At 43.1% G+C, this 18,497-nt stretch overlaps 1 protein-coding gene across 1 annotated transcript in view; it reads left to right on the forward strand.

Annotated features, from left to right (window-relative positions):
• The window catches only part of LOC106584067 (tensin-3), an 82,521-nt gene extending 65,570 nt beyond the window's left edge, over nucleotides 1-16,951 (forward strand). The window contains exons 8-16 of the mRNA XM_045706329.2: nucleotides 7,983-8,069; nucleotides 8,375-8,506; nucleotides 8,904-9,002; nucleotides 9,282-9,359; nucleotides 9,452-9,529; nucleotides 9,750-9,918; nucleotides 14,245-14,313; nucleotides 14,393-14,422; nucleotides 14,787-16,951. Of these exons, the coding sequence (XP_045562285.2) occupies nucleotides 7,983-8,069; nucleotides 8,375-8,506; nucleotides 8,904-9,002; nucleotides 9,282-9,359; nucleotides 9,452-9,529; nucleotides 9,750-9,918; nucleotides 14,245-14,313; nucleotides 14,393-14,422; nucleotides 14,787-14,928 (884 nt within the window). The 3' untranslated portion in view covers nucleotides 14,929-16,951. The remainder of the gene's footprint in view (nucleotides 1-7,982; nucleotides 8,070-8,374; nucleotides 8,507-8,903; nucleotides 9,003-9,281; nucleotides 9,360-9,451; nucleotides 9,530-9,749; nucleotides 9,919-14,244; nucleotides 14,314-14,392; nucleotides 14,423-14,786) is intronic.
• Nucleotides 16,952-18,497: the final 1,546 nt, after the last annotated feature.

Here is an 18,497-nt window from a genome sequence, read left to right on the forward strand (position 1 = left end):
ATGGGATTCATTATTTTAGGTCATTCAGCGTGTATGTCACTGTTTCTCATAGAATCTTTCACACAGGGCGCCACTCCGTAGCTGGGAGGGCCGTTTGGAAACATTTTGGCAAAATTCGAGTATACCCACTTCTCCAGGCACCACATGCTCACTCACACACTCATTATTGACGCCATACACTTACACCTAATGGCACACATGACCTCACAACTACGCTGCTGCTAAAATTATTATTGATTATATGTATTACTATCACTACGCTGCTGTTAATTGATTATTGATTGCCATTACCATTAGTATCTATGTATTTATCCTGCTATTACTCCTGTTTACATGTACACTATATATACAAAACTATGTGGACACAATTTTAAATTTTTGGATTCAGCTATTTCAGTTGCTGACAGGTGTATAAAATCGAGCATACAGCCATGCAATCTCCATAGGAAAACATTGTCTGAAGAATTGCCTTTCTGAAGAGCTCGGTGACTTCCAACGTGGCATAGGATGCCACCTTTCCAACAAGTCAGTTAGTAAAATGTCTGCCCTACTAGAGCTGCCCCGGGCAACTGTAAGGGCTGTTATTGTGAAGTGGAAACATCTAGTTACAACAACGGCTCAGCAGTGAAGTGGTAGGGCACATAAGCTCACTAAACGGGACCGCCGAGTGCTGAAAAGCGTAGCGCGTAAAAATCGTCTGTCCTCTGTTACTGGCTTTGGTTTTCCATTTATGTTTTGAGGATGGACTTTAGCACATATAGCTTGTTAGCACATAGGGTGCACTGATTGGTGTCACCTCGTCAGTCAGTGTGTGTTACACCTGTGCTGGTTGCCAACTCATTAGTGGGAAGGTGTTTAACCTGTGTTGGCCCAGGTGCTATTTAGGAGTGGCTGTCCCAGTGCTCCAGTGGACCTTTAGAGATGTTGGGGAGAGCTACACTTTACCTCAGCTGTGGTGCCATTTTGAGCTCAACCTGTTTGTGGTTTTGGTGTTTCCCCTGTTTGTTTTGCTCCATCTTTTTACTCCCTATCCTAAGCTGTTGTGGATTTTTCTTTTATTTTGTCTTTTTGGGGGCAAACCTAGTGGGCATCCATGGTGGGTGTATTTTAGGACCCCTTACTAGTGGCTTTGCCAACTTTCAGTGGACACCCACATGGTGCTTTTCAGAACCCCTTTTGAACCCCTTTCTGTTTTGTTTGGCTGTCAGTGATTTTCTTTGTTAGTTCCCTTTGTTGTGAGAGACATTTGAGTTTGTCTTGTGTGAACGTAACAAAATGGGAGCTCTTCCGGGATTTAGTGTCCCATGAGTATGGTAGTCGCTCTAATCACCTACTCTGAAGCTCTTCTGTGCCCAGATATTTGAGTGTTCAAAATACACTTTTGGGTAGAGTTTCTGTCACAGACATCAACCTTGCGGGTTCTAAGATTTGTGGAATCATTTTGAAAGTCCCACAAACACACAGGCTAATAAAAAAGCCATGGATGTTAAGTTGGAAACATTTGTGAAAAACCCTACATGGGAGATGCTAGATAAATGTATCTGGCGAATCTGCTCATCACTGCAAAGCATTATGACATCAAGGTAGTGTCTGGCCATCCAAAATCAGTAGTCAAAGAGTTGATCGGTGCTGCTCTGGTGGAGGAAGAAATCCTTCCGTATAGGGATGTTGGTGAAAAGGGTCCTATGGGTAGTAGGTGAATTCCCAAAGACTTGTAACTGGGGGAGATAGAACTAATGGCAAAATAGGAACAACAGAAATTAGAGGTGGAGCACAGGGAAAGACAAGATGAGCATGCAGCCAGACTAGAACAAGAATGTGCACATGCCTAAAATGGCCGTGAGATATTTGGTCACAGGTCCTCCAAAGTGTTCTTGTGGGAAAGGCTCAGAAGGTGTATGCCGCTTTTTCTCTTTATCTCTGTTAAAGCTGCTATCCTTTGGGCATACGAGTTGGTCCCAGAGGCATACCCACAACAAATTACGAAAGACAGAATCGCAAAGCCACGTTGAGTTCGCAAGGGAACAACCATGTCGTTTTGATCGGTGGTGTGGTTCTCAAGAGATCAAGGACCTTGAGGATTTAATTAAAGACTCTCATACTTCTCAAGCAGTTCAAAAATTGCCTTCACGAAAGGGTTGCAACCTACATTTATGAGCACAAGGATCTCACTCTTGAGAAAGCTGCAGTTCTTGCAGATGAGTTTGTGTTGACACATAAAACTACATTCACAAACAAAGCACCCAGTAGTTATCCCTATGCAAAAAGCAATCCAGAGAAGTCACCTCCTACTACAAGGTTTCCGTCCATTTGTACAGTGCCCAAAGATAAAGATCGGCAGGAAACTGCTTTTTCGTATCCACCTGCCGTGAGAAAGGGCACATTGCCTCTGTGTCCTAAATTGAAACAGAAAATGAGAGAGAGCGAGAGAGAGAAAGACAGTTCTTGTTGTGGGAGCACATTAAGTCTCCTGGGTATCTCTTAAGATTTTGGATCAGATGTATGTGAACCCTTTGTTTCTGACAGGTTCGTGTTTCTGCAGAGTGGCGATGCTTTTAAGCAGCCGGTGAAAATACTGCGGGACACGGGGGCAGCCTAATCCTTCATTTTGGAATGGGTTACTTTGAAAGAGATTGTGTTCTAATGATGAAATTACGTTCTTGCACCACTTCTGAACAAGAGATACTGAGGTTGGCTCACGATGGTAGTATGGCAGGCCATCTTGGGGTCAACAAGATGTATGAAAGACTGGGATGAAGTTGTACCTCTTGTGCTGTTAGCGTCACGGGCGGTTATTCAGGTTGTAGTCTGAATGAACTTGTGTTTGGACATCATGTCAGAGGTCATTTGAGACCTCTCAAAAACAGAAGAAAATCTGTTAGAGCATGTTAGAGCTTTTTGATACAGATTACATCGAGCCTGTGAGTTTGCCAGTGAGAATTTGGAGAAGGCTCAAATGAAAATTAAAGTTTGATATGATCGAAAGGCTCGAAGCCGCACTTTCTTTTTGTTTTGTTACACGTTCTGGGGACACCGTTGCAGGCTCGCTTTTCAGGTCCTTACCGCTTAGTGAAAACATTTGGTAGGAAAGTTACTAGGGATATCAAATCAAATCAAATTGTCAACACAGGTACAAGCCCTAACCAACAATGCAGTTAAAAAAAAAAAAAAAAAGAATAATAAATAATTAAAGAGCAGCAGTAAAATAACAAAAGCAATAACAAAGGCTGTATTTAGGGGATACCGGTACGGAGTCAATGTGCGGGGGCACCCGGTTAGTCGAGGTAATTGAGGTAATATGTTCATGTAGGTAGAGTTATTAAAGTGTCTATGCATTGATAATAACAGAGAGTAGCAGCAGTGTAAAAGGGGGGCAATGCAAATAGTCTGGGTAGCCATTTGATTAGATGTTGCAGGAGTTTTCCCTTGAAATCTGACACGTCCGTGGTAGGGACAACTTGGTTGCTGATTGTCTTTCAAGGGTGGGCAGTTAATACATTTAGATTTTTGTGTTTAGCCCTGCCCTTGCTAAAAAAATACATTTTTATTGAACGTTTCGTCGTTTTGGAGATTAGTTTATTTTTACACCATCCCATCGGGTTTGCTCTTGGTGGGACTATCATTTGTTTTTCAACAGGACAATGACCCAACACACCTCCAGGCTGTGTAAGGGCTATTTGACCAAGAAGGAGAGTGATGGGAGGGCTGCATCAGATGACCTGGCCTCCACAATCACCCGACCTCAACCCAATTGAGATGGTTTGGGATGAGCTGGAATACAGAGTGAAGGAAAAACAGCCAACAAGTGCTCTGCATATGTGGTAACTCCTTCAAGACTGATGGAAAAGCATTCCCCATGAAGCTGATTTAGAGAATGCCAAGAGTGTGCAAAGCTGTCATCAAGGCAAAGGGTGGCTGATTTGAAGAATATATTTTGATTTGTTTAACACATTTTTTTTACAGTTTTGATGTCTTAACTATTTTTCAAAATTTGGAAAATAGTAAAAATAAAGAAAAACCCTGGAATGAGTAGGTGTGTCCAAACATTTGATTGGTACTCACCTATATGAGAATGCTATTCATTGACTACAAATCAGCGTTCAACACCATAGTGCCCTCAAAGCTCATCACTAAGCTAAGGACCCTGGGACTAAACACCTCCCTCTGCAACTGGATCCTGGACTTCCTGACGGGCTGCCCCCAGGTGGTAAAGGTAGGTAACAACACATCCGCCACGCTGATCCTCAACACGGGGTCTCCTCAGGGGTGCGTGCCCAGTAACATCCCGTACTCCCTGTTCACTCATGACTGCATGGCCAGGCACGGCTTCAACACCATCATTACGTTTGCTGATGACACAACAGTGGTAGGCCTGATCACCAACAACGATGAGACAGCCTATAGGGAGCAGGTCAGAGACCTGACCGTGTGGTGCAAGGACAACAACCTTTCCCTCAACATGATCAAGACAAAGTAGATGATTGTGGACTACGGGAAAAGGAGGATCTAGCACGCCCCATTCTCATCGACAAGGCTGTAGTGGAGCAGGTTGACAGCTTCAAGTTCCTTGGCGTCCACATCACCAACAAACTAACATGGTCCAAGCACACCAAGACAGTCGTGAAGAGGGCATGACAAAACCTATTCCCCCTCAGGAGACTGAAAAGATTTGGCATGGGTCCTCAGATCCTTAAAAGGTTTTACAGCTTCACCATCGAGAGCATCCTGATGGGTTGCATCACTGCCTGGTATGGCAACTGCTCGGCCTCTGACCGCAAGATACTACAGAGGGTTGGGCGTATGGCCTAGTACATCACCGGGGCCAAGCTTCCTGCCTTCCAGGACCTCTATACCTCTACACCAGAGGAAAGCCCTAAAAGTTGTCAAAGGCTTCAGCCACCCTAGTCATAGACTGTTCTCTCTGCTACCACATGGCAAGCGGTACCAGAGCGCCAAGTCTAGGTGGAAGAGGCTTCTAAACAGCTTCTACCCCCAAGCCATAAGACTCCTGAACATCTAATCAAATGGCTACCCAGACTATTTGCATTGCCCCCTGTCACGTCCTGACCAGTAAAGGGGTTATTTGTTATTGTAGTTTGGTCAGGACGTGGCAGGGGGTGTTTGTTTTATGTGGTTTGGGGTTTGTTGGGATATGTATTTATGTAAGAGGGGTGTTTGTTTTATGTATTCCGGGGTTTTTGGGTATTGTTCTATGTTTTGTATTTCTATGGTTTTTCTATGTTGTGTATTTCTTTGTTGGCCTGGTATGGCTCTCAATCAGGAACAGCTATATATCGTTGTTGCTGATTGGGAGTCACACTTAGGTAGCCCTTTTTTCACCTGTCTTTTGTGGGAACTTGTTTTTGCACTGCTAGGGTTAGCCTGCAAAACTGTTTAGCTGTCATTCGTTTTCTTGTTTTTGTTACGTGTTCAAGTTTATTAAAATAAACGTTAAAATGAGCACTCAACCCGCTGCGCCTTGGTCTACTCCCTTTGACGGCCATTACACCCCCCCTCCCCCTCTTCTTCGCTGCTGCTACTCTATGTTATTATCTATGCGTAGTCACTTTAGTAACTGCACCTACATGTACATATCACTTCAATTACCTTGACACCGGTGCCCCCGCACATTGACTCTGTACCGGTACCCCCTGTATATATCCCCGCTATTGTTATTTTACTGCTGCTCTTTAATATATATATTTTTTTGTATTTTCTTAAAACTGCATTGTTGGTTAAAACCTCTTACATCTAGATGTGCCGCTAGCGGAACGCCTCGCCAATATCCAATGATAGAGCATGGCTCGAATTACAAACACCTCAAAAATCCCAAAACTTCAATTTTTCAAACATATGACTATTTTACACCATTTTAAAGACAAGACTCTCCTTTATCTAACCACATTGTCCGATTTCAAAAAGGCTTTACAACGAAAGCAAAACATTAGATTATGTCAGGAGAGTACCCAGCCATAAATAATCACACACCCATTTTTCAAGCTAGCATATAATGTCACAAAAACCAAAACCACAGCTAAATGCAGCACTAACCTTTGACGATCTTCATCAGATGACACTCCTAGGACATTATCTTATACAATACATGCATGTTTTGTTCAATCGGGTTCATATTTATATCAAAAACCAGCTTTTTACATTAGCATGTGACGTTCAGAACTAGCATACCCACCAAAAACTTCCGGTGAATTTACTAAATTACTCACGATAAACATTCACAAAAAAACATAACAATTATTTTAAGAATTATAGATACAGAACTCCTTTATGCAATCGCTATGTCCGATTTTAAAATAGATTTTCGGTGAAAGCACATTTTGCAATATTCTGAGTAGATAGCCTGGCCATCATGGCTAGCTATTTTGACACCCACCAAGTTTGGCACTCACCAAACTCAGATTTACTATAAGAAAAATTTGATTACCTTTGCTGTTCTTCATCAGAATGCACTCCCAGGACTTCTACTTCAGCACCCAATGTTGTTTTGGTTCCAAATAATCCATAGTTATATCCAAATAGCTGCGTTTTGTTCTTGCGTTCAAGACACTATCCGAAGGGTGACGCGCCGGCGCGTATCGTGACAAAAAAATTCAAAATATTCCATTACCGTACTTCGAAGCATGTCAAACGCTGTTAAAAATCAATTTTTATGCGATTTTTCTCGTAAAATAGTGATAATATTCCAACCGGGAGACCTTGTTTTCGTTCAAACACTGAAAATAGAAAATGGAGTCTTCACATGCACGCGCACACCAGTGTCATTGTGCTCAGAACGACCACTTTCCAAAAGCCCTACTGTTTTTTGCCCAGGGACTGCAGAGTCATCATTCCCCGTTCTAGGCGCCTTCTGAGAGCCTATGGGAGCCTTAGAAAATGTCACGTTACAGCAGAGATCCTCTATTTTCGATAAAGAGGCTATAGAAGGCCAAGAAATGGTCAGAGAGGGCACTTCCTGTATGGAATCTTCTCAGGTTTTGGCCTGCCATATGAGTTCTGTTATACTCACAGACACCATTCAAACAGTTTTAGAAACTTTAGGGTGTTTCCTATCCAAATCAAATAATTATATGCATATTGTAGTTTCTGGGCAGGAGTAATAACCAGATTAAATCGGGTACGTTTTTTATCCGGCCGTGAAAATACTGCCCCCTATCCTAAACAGGTTAAGGGCTTGTAAGTAAATATTTCACTGTAATGTTGTTGTATTCGGCGCATGAGACAAATAAAATGTGCTTTGATTTGTTTTATTCTGTATATTACCATTACTATATAACCATAAGTATTTCTGCTACCAGTCACTTTTCATCCCTGTTTATATGTACATCTGCCAATCACGCCTACACGGACACTCTGGCCCACACTTTTACGTTTACATACACACATTCACCACCATGCACACATCAACCCACCACTTATGCTACTGCCATATTGTTTAATATTATTATTATTATTTTGCTTCCTACCAGTCACTTTCTCCTAATCACTGCCTACATGTACATATCTACTTCAAATACTCCACTATCCCTCCCTATTGCACATTTGGTGCTGGTACTGACCCTGTATATACAGTACCTGACATTTATCTGAAATGTAGTTGTTTTTTCCTCACTTATTTGGTGTGTTTTTGTTATTGTTGTGTAGTTTATTAGTTATAATATTTTGCTACTCAAAATCGCACTGTTGGGTAGGGCTTGGAAGTTAAGCATTTCACTGTGCTTGTGCATGTGAAAAATGAAACCTCATTACACAGTCTGTCCCATGTTGTAAACATGTATAGACAGCTATACGTTGACTCTCACCTGTACATACAAAGACAATGGCATGCCTGAATTCACACTCAATCATACTGTCGTACACGATTTTCACTGTGTCTCAAAAATATGTTTATATACTATAGTGCTCTATTTCTCTCTTTCTCTCTCTTCACACCAAATGGTTGTCTCTGTCTGTGTGTTGTGTTGCAGACCCGTTTTCCAGTAAGCAGGACAGTGTGAAGTTTGTTCAGGACACGTCCAAATTCTGGTACAAGCCTGACATCTCCAGAGATCAAGGTAAATATTGTTTCCAGATATTAGACGGGTGCTGCAAGAACTCTTTCTCTGTGTGTGTGTGTGTGTGTGTGTGTGTGTGTTGGCTTGGATATTTTATTTTCACACTGTGCTTTCCAGCACAGTTCCAGCCATTATGCTAGATGTGCATTACACATTGTGCAACCAGGCCAGAGCAGTACAGTTTGGCTTGGCTTGGCTCTGTTTGTCTCAGAAGTCTGAAAAGGGCATCAAGGTCACTACTGACTATGACATGGGTGTTGTGACTGTGTTAAACTTTATTTTTTGACTCCTGTGGTGATCTGTAGCCATCGGTGTGCTGAAGGACAGAGAACCAGGATCCTTCATCGTCAGGGACAGTCACTCATTCCAAGGAGCCTACGGATTGGCTATGAAGGTGGCCACACCCCCTCCCTCTGTCCTGACACAGAGCAAGAAAGGTGGATGTGATAGGCTACAAATTACTGCGTTCCGAAATGGCATGATATTCCCTATAAAGTGCACTTCATTTGACCAGAGCCCTATGGGAATAGGATGCCATTTGGGATGCAGGCTGAGAGAGGTCCATAAGTTCCAACATGGTCTCATTAGAATATGTCATAACATTTTACCATTGTAGTTATATGTCACTTCTGACTTTCTTCTAATGAGATATTTCTGTCAGTCCACGGCGGTGTAGGATGAAGTTGCCGCTAGATGCTGATCCTGTGTCAGTTTAGCATTTTTTCCACTAATGGTAAAGGTTAGGATTAGGGGAGGGGAAGCTGATCCTAGATCTGTACCTAGGGCATTTGCTAGTTCCCCAATCCGCTCTGATGTCACTTCCTATCTCCATAGTGGGTGGCGACCTATCCAATGAGCTGGTGAGGCACTTCCTGATTGAGTGCACACAGAAAGGGGTGCAGCTTAAGGGCTGTCCCAATGAACCCTACTTTGGTGAGGACATATTCCTGTGTGTTGTGCTATGTGCTTATGTATGTGTGTTCTGTTCTGTTCTTTTGTGCTGTTTTGTGTTGTAATCTGTGCATATGTGTACTGTATGGGTGCATATGTTCAGTTTTGTGAAGTAATACAATGTATTCCTCTGGTGGACATACGCAGTAGTGCATCTTAACAGGTCCACAAAATCTGGTCCAAAAAATATTCTTGGTTGACCAATGACTTGATGGAAAGGTATATGAAAGCATCTGAGACAGTGTTTTCTGTTCTTCACAGGAAGTCTGACTGCGTTGGTCTGTCAACATTCCATTACCCCCTTGGCCCTGCCCTGCAAACTCATCATCCCCGAAAGAGGTAAGAATGTGTGTGTGTGTCTTTCCTTGTGTTTTTATAAATACAATTATATCAGTTCCCACTAAACTTCCCTTTTCTTCCTGTGTTGTCAGACCCTCTAGAAGAGACAAGTGATCCATCAACACAGTCCGTAACCAACTCTGCTGCTGAGCTACTCAAACAGGGAGCAGGTACTTTATAGTCTCAGCTCTCCTCTTCTCTGACATTCGGTGTGTGATCGTGTGTGTGTGTGTGTGTGTCAACTTTCATTGTGTAACATGTATGCTTCTCCGTGTAGTTCATGGGCTCAGTAGAGCTGCAGTCTCTGACTGGGTACCAGGCTGTATGTGTGTTACAGTGTATAACGTGTGTGTGTTACAATGTGTAATGGGTGTGTGTCTCTCTCCCTAGCTTGCAATGTGTGGTTCCTGGGCTCAGTAGAGCTGGAGTCTTTGACAGGGTACCAGGCTGTGCAAAAGACAGCCAGTCTGACTCTGGCCATGGACCCTCCTCCAACCTCCACTGTGGTTAATTTCAAAGTCTCAGCACAGGGCATCACTCTCACCGACAATCAGAGGAAGTGAGTCATACACACACTTGCATGATCACACATGCACGCGGCATGCCATGCATTCATGTGAGCACACACACACACACACACACACACACACACACACACACACACACACACACACACACACACACACACACACACACACACACTTGAGCATGCATATGTATGCATGCACACACATATAATATAAAGAACCTCCTACAAAATAAGGGTATGGTATTGTTCCCTGGGGAACACAAATATCTAAATACAGATAATGTACCTTCAGAGGTACACATAATGATATCCCATGGTATTGTTCGTTATCCTTTTGGTACATGTGCGAATAAAGAGTATGAGGGTCCATTTTTGTACCCAATATTTTAAATATTAAGGCAATCATCACACTCTAGTTCTCGACGTACGGTGAAGGTACATTTCTGTGTCCCAATACATTGCAGAAAAGCAATGTATTGAAGGAAGGTACATATTTGTACCCACCATAAGGCGCAATGATTAATTTATGCCACTTAAAAGGAACTAACGGCTCTGTCACTGGGGTGGTACACTAAAAAGGCACATTTGTACCGTCTTTTACATTTTAGTCATTTAGCAGACGCTCTTATCCAGAGCGACTTACAGTATTGAATGCATACATTTCATACATTCATTATTTTTTTTCCCTGTGCTGGCCCCCCGTGGGAATCGAACCCACAACCCTGGCGTTGCAAACACAATGCTCTACCAACTGAGCTACAGTGAACAAGCTACAGGGCCTTCATTATCATCAGTGGTGTAAAGTACTTAAGTAGTTTTTGAGGGTATCTGTACTTTACTATTTATATTTTTGTCAACTTTTACTTTTACTTCACTACATTCCAAAATAAAATAATGTCCTTTTAACTCAAATCAAATGTTATTGGTCACATACACGTGTTTAGCAGATGTTATTGCGGGATTAGCAAAATGCTTGAACTCCATACGTTTTCCCTGACACCCAAAAGTACTCGTTACATTTTGAATTTACATTTACATTTACATTTAAGTCATTTAGCAGACGCTCTTATCCAGAGCGACTTACAAAATGGTGCATTCACCTTATGATATCCAGTGGAACAACCACTTTACAATAGTGCATCTAAATCTTTTAAGGGGGGGGGGGGGGGGGTTAGAAGGATTACTTTATCCTATCCTAGGTATTCCTTAAAGAGGTGGGGTTTCAGGTGTCTCCGGAAGGTGGTGATTGACTCCGCTGTCCTGGCGTCGTGAGGGAGCTTGTTCCACCATTGGGGTGCCAGAGCAGCGAACAGTTTTGACTGGGCTGAGCGGGAACTGTGCTTCCTCAGAGGTAGGGGGGCCAGCAGGCCAGTGGTGGATGAACGCAGTGCCCTTGTTTGGGTGTAGGGCCTGATCAGAGCCTGAAGGTATGGAGGTGCCGTTCCCTTCACAGCTCCGTAGGCAATCACCATGGTCTTGTAGCGGATGCGAGCTTCAACTGGAAGCCAGTGGAGTGAGCGGAGGAGCGGGGTGACGTGAGAGAACTTGGGAAGGTTGAACACCAGACGGGCTGCGGCGTTCTGGATGAGTTGTAGGGGTTTAATGGCACAGGCAGGGAGCCCAGCCAACAGCGAGTTGCAGTAATCCAGACGGGAGATGACAAGTGCCTGGATTAGGACCTGCGCCGCTTCCTGTGTGAGGCAGGGTCGTACTCTGCGAATGTTGTAGAGCATGAACCTACAGGATCGGGTCACCGCCTTGATGTTAGTGGAGAACGACAGGGTGTTGTCCAGGATCACGCCAAGGTTCTTAGCACTCTGGGAGGAGGACACAAGGGAGTTGTCAACCGTGATGGCGAGATCATGGAACGGGCAGTCCTTCCCCGGGAGGAAGAGCAGCTCCGTCTTGCCGAGGTTCAGCTTGAGCTGGTGATCCGTCATCCACACTGATATGTCTGACAGACATGCAGAGATGCGATTCGCCGCCTGGTTATCAGAAGGGGGAAAGGAGAAGATTAATTGTGTGTCGTCTGCATAGCAATGATAGGAGAGACCATGTGAGGATATGACAGAGCCAAGTGACTTGGTGTATAGCGAGAATAGGAGAGGGCCTAGAACAGAGCCCTGGGGGACACCAGTGGTGAGAGCGCATGGTGCGGAAACAGATTCTCGCCACGCCACCTGGTAGGAGCGACCTGTCAGGTAGGACGCAATCCAAGCGTGGGCCGTGCCGGAGATGCCCAACTCGGAGAGGGTGGAGAGGAGGATCTGATGGTTCACAGTATCAAAGGCAGCAGATAGGTCTAGAAGGATGAGAGCAGAGGAGAGAGAGTTAGCTTTAGCAGTGCGGAGAGCCTCCGTGACACAGAGAAGAGCAGTCTCAAATAAAAATAAATAATAAAAAAAGTCTTGAATTCTTAGCAGGACAGGAAAATGGCCAAATTCATGCACTTATCAAGAAAACATCCCTACTGCCTCTGATCTGGCGGACTCACTAAACACAAATGCTCTGTTTGTAAATATGTATGTGTTGGAGCGTGCCCCTGGCTATCCATAAAAAAAGAAAATGGTGCCGTCTGGTTTGCTTAATATGAGGTATTTGAAATGATTTATACTTTTACTTTTGATGCTTAAGGAAATTTTAGCAAATACATTTACTTTTGATACATAAGTATATTTAAAACCAAATACTTTTAGACTTTTACTCAAGTAGTATTTTACTGGTTGACTTTCACTTTTACTTGTCATTTTCTATTAAGGAATCTTTACTTTTACTCAAGTATGACAATTGGGTACTTTTTCCACCACTGATTATCATATTTCCTTGCAATTCCCCCACGGGTTCAAGTCCGAGCTCTTGCTGGGCCACTCAAGGACATTCAAAAACTTGTCCCGAAGCCACTTCTGCGTTGTCTTGGCTGTGTACTTAGGGGGCCGTTGGGGTGGGCCCTGGAGCCTGGGCCTTGCTCTGTTCATCTTCCTTTGATCCTTACTAGTCTCCCAGTCCCTGCTGCTGAAAAACATCTCCACAGCATGATGCTGCCACCCCCATGCTTCACCGTAGGGATGGTGTCAGGTTTCCTCCAGACATGACGCTTGGTATTCAGGCCAAAGAGTTAAATCTTGGTTTCATCAGACCAGAGAATCCTGTTTCACATGGTCTGAGAGTCTTTAGGTGCCTTTTGGCAAACTTCAAGTGGGCTGTCATGTGCCTTTTACTGAGGAGTTGCTTCTGTCTGGCCACTCTACCATAAAGGCCTGATTGATGGAGTGCTGCAGAAATGGTTGTCCGTCTGGAATGTTCTCCCATCGCTGCAGAGGAACTCTGGAGCTCTGTCAGAGTGACCATTGGGTTCTTGGTCACCTCCCTGACCATGGCCCTTCTCCCCCGATTGCTCAGTTTGGCCGGGCTGCCAGCTCTAGGAAGAGTCTTCGTGGTTCCAAACTTCTTCCATTTAAGAATGATTGTGGCCATTGTGTTCTTGGGGACCTTCAATGCTGCAGACATTTTTTGGTACCCTTCCCCAGATCTTTTCCTCGACACAATCCTGTCTCGGAGCTCTACAGGCAATTCCTTTGACCTCATGGCTAGTTTTTTTCTCTGACAATCAATGTCAACTGTGAGACCTTATATAGACTGGTGTGTGCCTTTCCAAATCATGTCCAATCAATTGAATTTCTCACAGGTGGACTCCAATCAAGTTGTAGAAACATCTCAAAGATGATTAATGGAAACAGGGTGCAATTTTGAGTCTCATAGCAAAGGGACTGAATACTTATGTAAATAAGGTATTTAAATGTTTTATTTTTAATACATTCGCAAAAAAAATCTAAAAACCTGTTTTCACTTTGTCATTATGGGCTATTTTTATTCAATCCATTTTAGAATAAGGCTGTAACGTAGCAAAATGTCAAAAAAGCCAATGGGTCTGAATACTTTCCAAATGCAATGTATCTCATGAGGCCTTATTCTGAGGCCTAATTTTACCCTAATACAGTATGCCACAGAGACTTTGAATACCGTATGTGAAAATGTAAATGTGACAAACTTTCCAGTTTTATGTATTGCATGTAGTATATTGTGTTGTGATTGTGTATTTGTATGCTGGCGTCACAAAATGAATTTCCATGGAAAATTTAAGTATATCGTATTGTATCTGAAGTATGAACTGGGGTAGAATTATGCACCTGTAACTAAAGGTTCAAAGGACTACCTTACATGGTACCACCCCATTAACAAGCATTGGTACCCATTTAGGAACATATCTAAACCTTTTTTCCAATAGTGTAGTTACGACAGATATTGTATACTTACATTACAATGTACTCACCCCTCACTGTCTCTCTCTGTCTGTAGGCTGTTCTTCAGGAGACACTACACCGTCAATATCGTCATATTCTGTGCCCTTGACCCACAGGACCGCAAGTGAGTACTGAGCACTCCTGTGTGGGTGTGTGTGTCTCAGATAATCATGCATGGTAACTAACTATTCTCTGCTCACAAGGTGGACAAGAGATGGCTGCTCCTCTGCTAAGTAAGTCATTCCCTCACTTCAGCTCCTGTCATTATTTTTCTCTCTCTTACTCATTGTCTTTCTCTGTCTTTCTCTCGATCCCCCTTTCTCATTGTGTTTCACAATGTGTCTTTCTATCTTTACATATCTCTCTCTATCCCACAGAGAGATATAACTTGTTTTTTCTGAAGTATTTGCTGAATAGCAACAGAAAATGTTTTGCAACTAAAACAATACTTATTTTTAGAAAAATTCTGGTAGGTCCCTCTCCATTTTGGCCCATATGTTTCTGTTGCATTCCTAGTGAATATGACCCTCGATTCTCCTGTTTGGCTGTTGAAGCTGAACGCTTACTGAGCTTCTCTGCTGTTTCTCCTCCTGTCAGGATCTTTGGTTTTGTGGCGAGGAAGTCGATGAGTGGGACGGAGAATGTGTGTCACCTGTTTGCTGAACACGACCCCGAACAACCTGCCAGTGCCATCGTCAACTTCGTTTCCAAGGTGATGATTGGATCACTGAAGAAATAAGACTTGTATATACACACACACACACACACAAACACCACACACCACACACACACACACACACACACACACACACACACACACACACACACACACACACACACACACACACACACACACACACACACACACACACACACACACACAGAGAGAGAGAGAGTTTGTCCTGCTGGTACATACTGCACTTAAATGCTGACGTAGAGAAGACTAACGTGTTGCATTATGGCAAACTACCAGCAGAGGGCAGCACAGTAGCAACATCTTTACCCTGCCACCAGGGGTGTAGGGTGACATTTCCCCTAGACGCTGATCTTGAGTCAGTTTTTGCATTTCCCCCACTTATGGTTAAGATTAGGTGAGGGGAAATCTGAACTGATCATAGGTCTGTTCCTAAAGGAAACTTGACCCTGAAGTGCATCGAGGACTTAACCTTCTCAAGAAAACCAATGCTTATATTAATGAAGTCTGCTTATCAGAGGAGGCTGATGGGCAGAGATCATTGTAATGGCTGGAATGTACGGTATCAAACACATGGTTACAATGGTCCCGCCCTCCTATATTGACGCCCACCAGCCACCACTGATATATATCTATATGATCTGGATGTCATTGTAAAGGGAGGGAATCTGTCATGTACGTTAGTATTTTTAGGACATTTTTTCAAGAACTTTATTTGTTTAACTGTAATCTATATGATATTACCCTATAATCTCACGGCATTACTAGTCTGGCTTTACCTGCCATGCCGAGTAAAAGGCTTTCAACAATGAAAAGGGTCACTTTCAATCACTTCAGCCAATCCTTTTTAACTCATATCATCAGTGAAACATAGGATACTCTACAATCCAGTGCTTGACTTGGGCCGGAACACACCAATATAAACTGTACCGGCACCCAAAATGAGTACCGACACCCAAAAGGATTTCAGTCAAGCACTGCTACAATCGACTGGGTTTGTTTAGCATCAACTTAATAGTTAAGCCCCACCATGGAGTAGCACCATATCATAGAGTTTAAGATTAAAGCTAGAGCACTGATGTCTTAGACAAATCAGACCACACTGATCAGTTCAAATTAGCGAGTGACCATTCTATTGTATATGACAACAGAGTATCGTCTGCTATTTTTTATTCATCTCCTGACAATACTACATGTTGAATCGTCTCCGTTCGTCGACACCCAGCAGGTATCTTCTGCGTACAGCCCACGTTTGTTATATTAGACTAAAGCCTATATCTGGTGTCCCTTTCAACAGATATTAACAGATTTTAAAAGATGTGGTTTTATACATTGGCTGAAATATTTATAATTGATGTGCATATGTTTTTATAACTACTTATGTCTTTGATAACATAATTGTCTGTATTTTTAACATTATACATTATTTTTGAAAGATGAATAACTCTGAGGAGATATGAAACATATTGTTGTAAGGAATGTTGTTGTAAGGAATACTATGATTACTGTCTTGTTCTTGACAATGGCATGGTGTAGCACTGGTAACTGTGTGAGGAAATTTGGGTCCCAAATGGCATATGTAGTGCACTGAAGTAGTGCTGGTCTGGTCAAAAGTAGTGCACTATATTGGAAATAAGCTCCCATTTGGGATGTACCCGAAGTCTCTTCCTTGTCACATTGTTGGAGAGTTGATGGGCTTAGGGAACTGTTTTCCATACTCACATGTTTCTGTGATCCATGTCTCCTACTTCTGTGTTTTCCTGAGTTTTCTAGCCCAAGAGCATAACTTGAGTACTCTATTGCACATGAAGTTGGTGGCACCTTTTAATTGGGGAGGACAGGCTACTGGTAATGGCTGGAGTGGAATTGTATCAAATACATCAAACACATGGTTTCCATGTGTTTGATGCCATTCTGTTTACTTCATTTCAGCCATTACTGCCAGGCTGTCCTCCCCTCAGCAGCCTCCACTGCTCTATTGTAAGAATTTGGAAATTCATGTTACTTCACTCACACATGGAAAATAGAATCTGATGAATCTACATAAATAAACCACCTCCACCCTGTGTTCTATTGGCGAACGTACAATCACTGGAGAAAAAACTGTTCCGTTGGAGTTCCGTTGGAGACTATCCTATCAACGGGACCTGAAGAACTGTAATACCTTGTGTTTCTTGGAGTCCTGGTGAAACAAGAACATGGATAATATAGTGCCTTCGGAAAGTATTCAGACCTCTTGACTTTTTCCCCCAAAAATTACGTCACAGCCTTATTCTAAAATCGATTTAAAAAAAACACACACACAATACCCCACAATGACAAAGCGAAAACCGTTTTTTACGTTTTTTTGATATTGTATTAAAAACACAAACAGAAATACCTTATTTACATAAGTATTAAGACTCTTTGCTCTGAGACACGAAACATTTTGTCCAGGTGCATCCTGTTTCCATTGATCATCCTTGAGATGTTTCTACAACTTGATTGGAGTCCACCTGTGGTAAATTCAATTTATTGGACATGATTTGGAAAGGCACACACCTGTCTATATAAGGTCCCACAGTTGACAAAGCATTTCAGAGCAAAAACCAAGCCTTGAGGTCAAAGGAATTGTCCGTAGAGCTACGAGACAGGATTGTGTCAAGGCACAGATCGGGGGAAGGGTACCAAAAAATGTCTGCAGCGCTGAAGGTCCCCAAGAACACAGTGGCAACCATCATTCTTAAATGGAAGAAGTTTGGAACCACCAAGACTCATCCTAGAGCTGACCACCTGGGCCAAACTGAGCAATCAGGGGAGAAGGGCCTTGGTCAGGGAGGGGACCACGAACCCGATGGTCACTCTGACAGAGCTATAGAGTTCATCTGGGGAGATGGGAGAACCTACCAGAAGGACAACCATCTCTGCATCCCTCCACCAATCAGGCCTTTATGGTAGAGTGGCCAGACGGAATCCACTCCTCAGTAAAAAGGCACATGAAGCCTGCTTGGAGTTTGCCAAAAGGCACCTAAAGACTCTCAGATCATGAAACCAAGAATGAACTATTTGTCCTGAATGCCAAGTGCCACGTCTAGAGGAAACCTGGCACCATCCCTACGGTGAAGCATGGTGGTGGCAGCATCATGCTGTTGGGGTGTATTTCAGCGGCAGGGACTGGGAGACTAGTCAGGATTGAGGATAAAGTACAGAGAGATCCTTGATGAAAACCTGCTCCAGAGCCATCAGGACATTAGACTGGGGCAAAGGTTCACCTTCCAACAGCACACAGCCAAGACAACGCAGGAGTGGCTTCGGGATAGGACTCAATGTCCTTGAGTGGCCCAGCCAGAGCCCGGACTTGAACCCGATCAAACAACTCTGGAGAGACCTGAAAATAGCTGTGCAGCAATGCTCCCCATCCAAGAGAAGAATGAGAGAAACTCCCCAAAAGCTTGTAGTGTCATACCCAAGAAGACTCTAGGCTGTAATCGCTGCCAAAAGTGCTTCAACAATTTACTGAGTAAAGGGTCTGAACACCTATGTAAATGTGATATTTCCGTTTTTGTATTGTTTATAAATTCGCAAAATTTTCTGAAAAACAGTTTTGTCTTTGTCATTATGGGGTATTGTGTGTA

This window comes from Salmo salar, chromosome 23 (genome assembly GCF_965601325.2).
Source record: "Salmo salar chromosome 23, fSalSal1, whole genome shotgun sequence".
NCBI classification, from domain to species: Eukaryota; Metazoa; Chordata; class Actinopteri; order Salmoniformes; family Salmonidae; genus Salmo; species Salmo salar.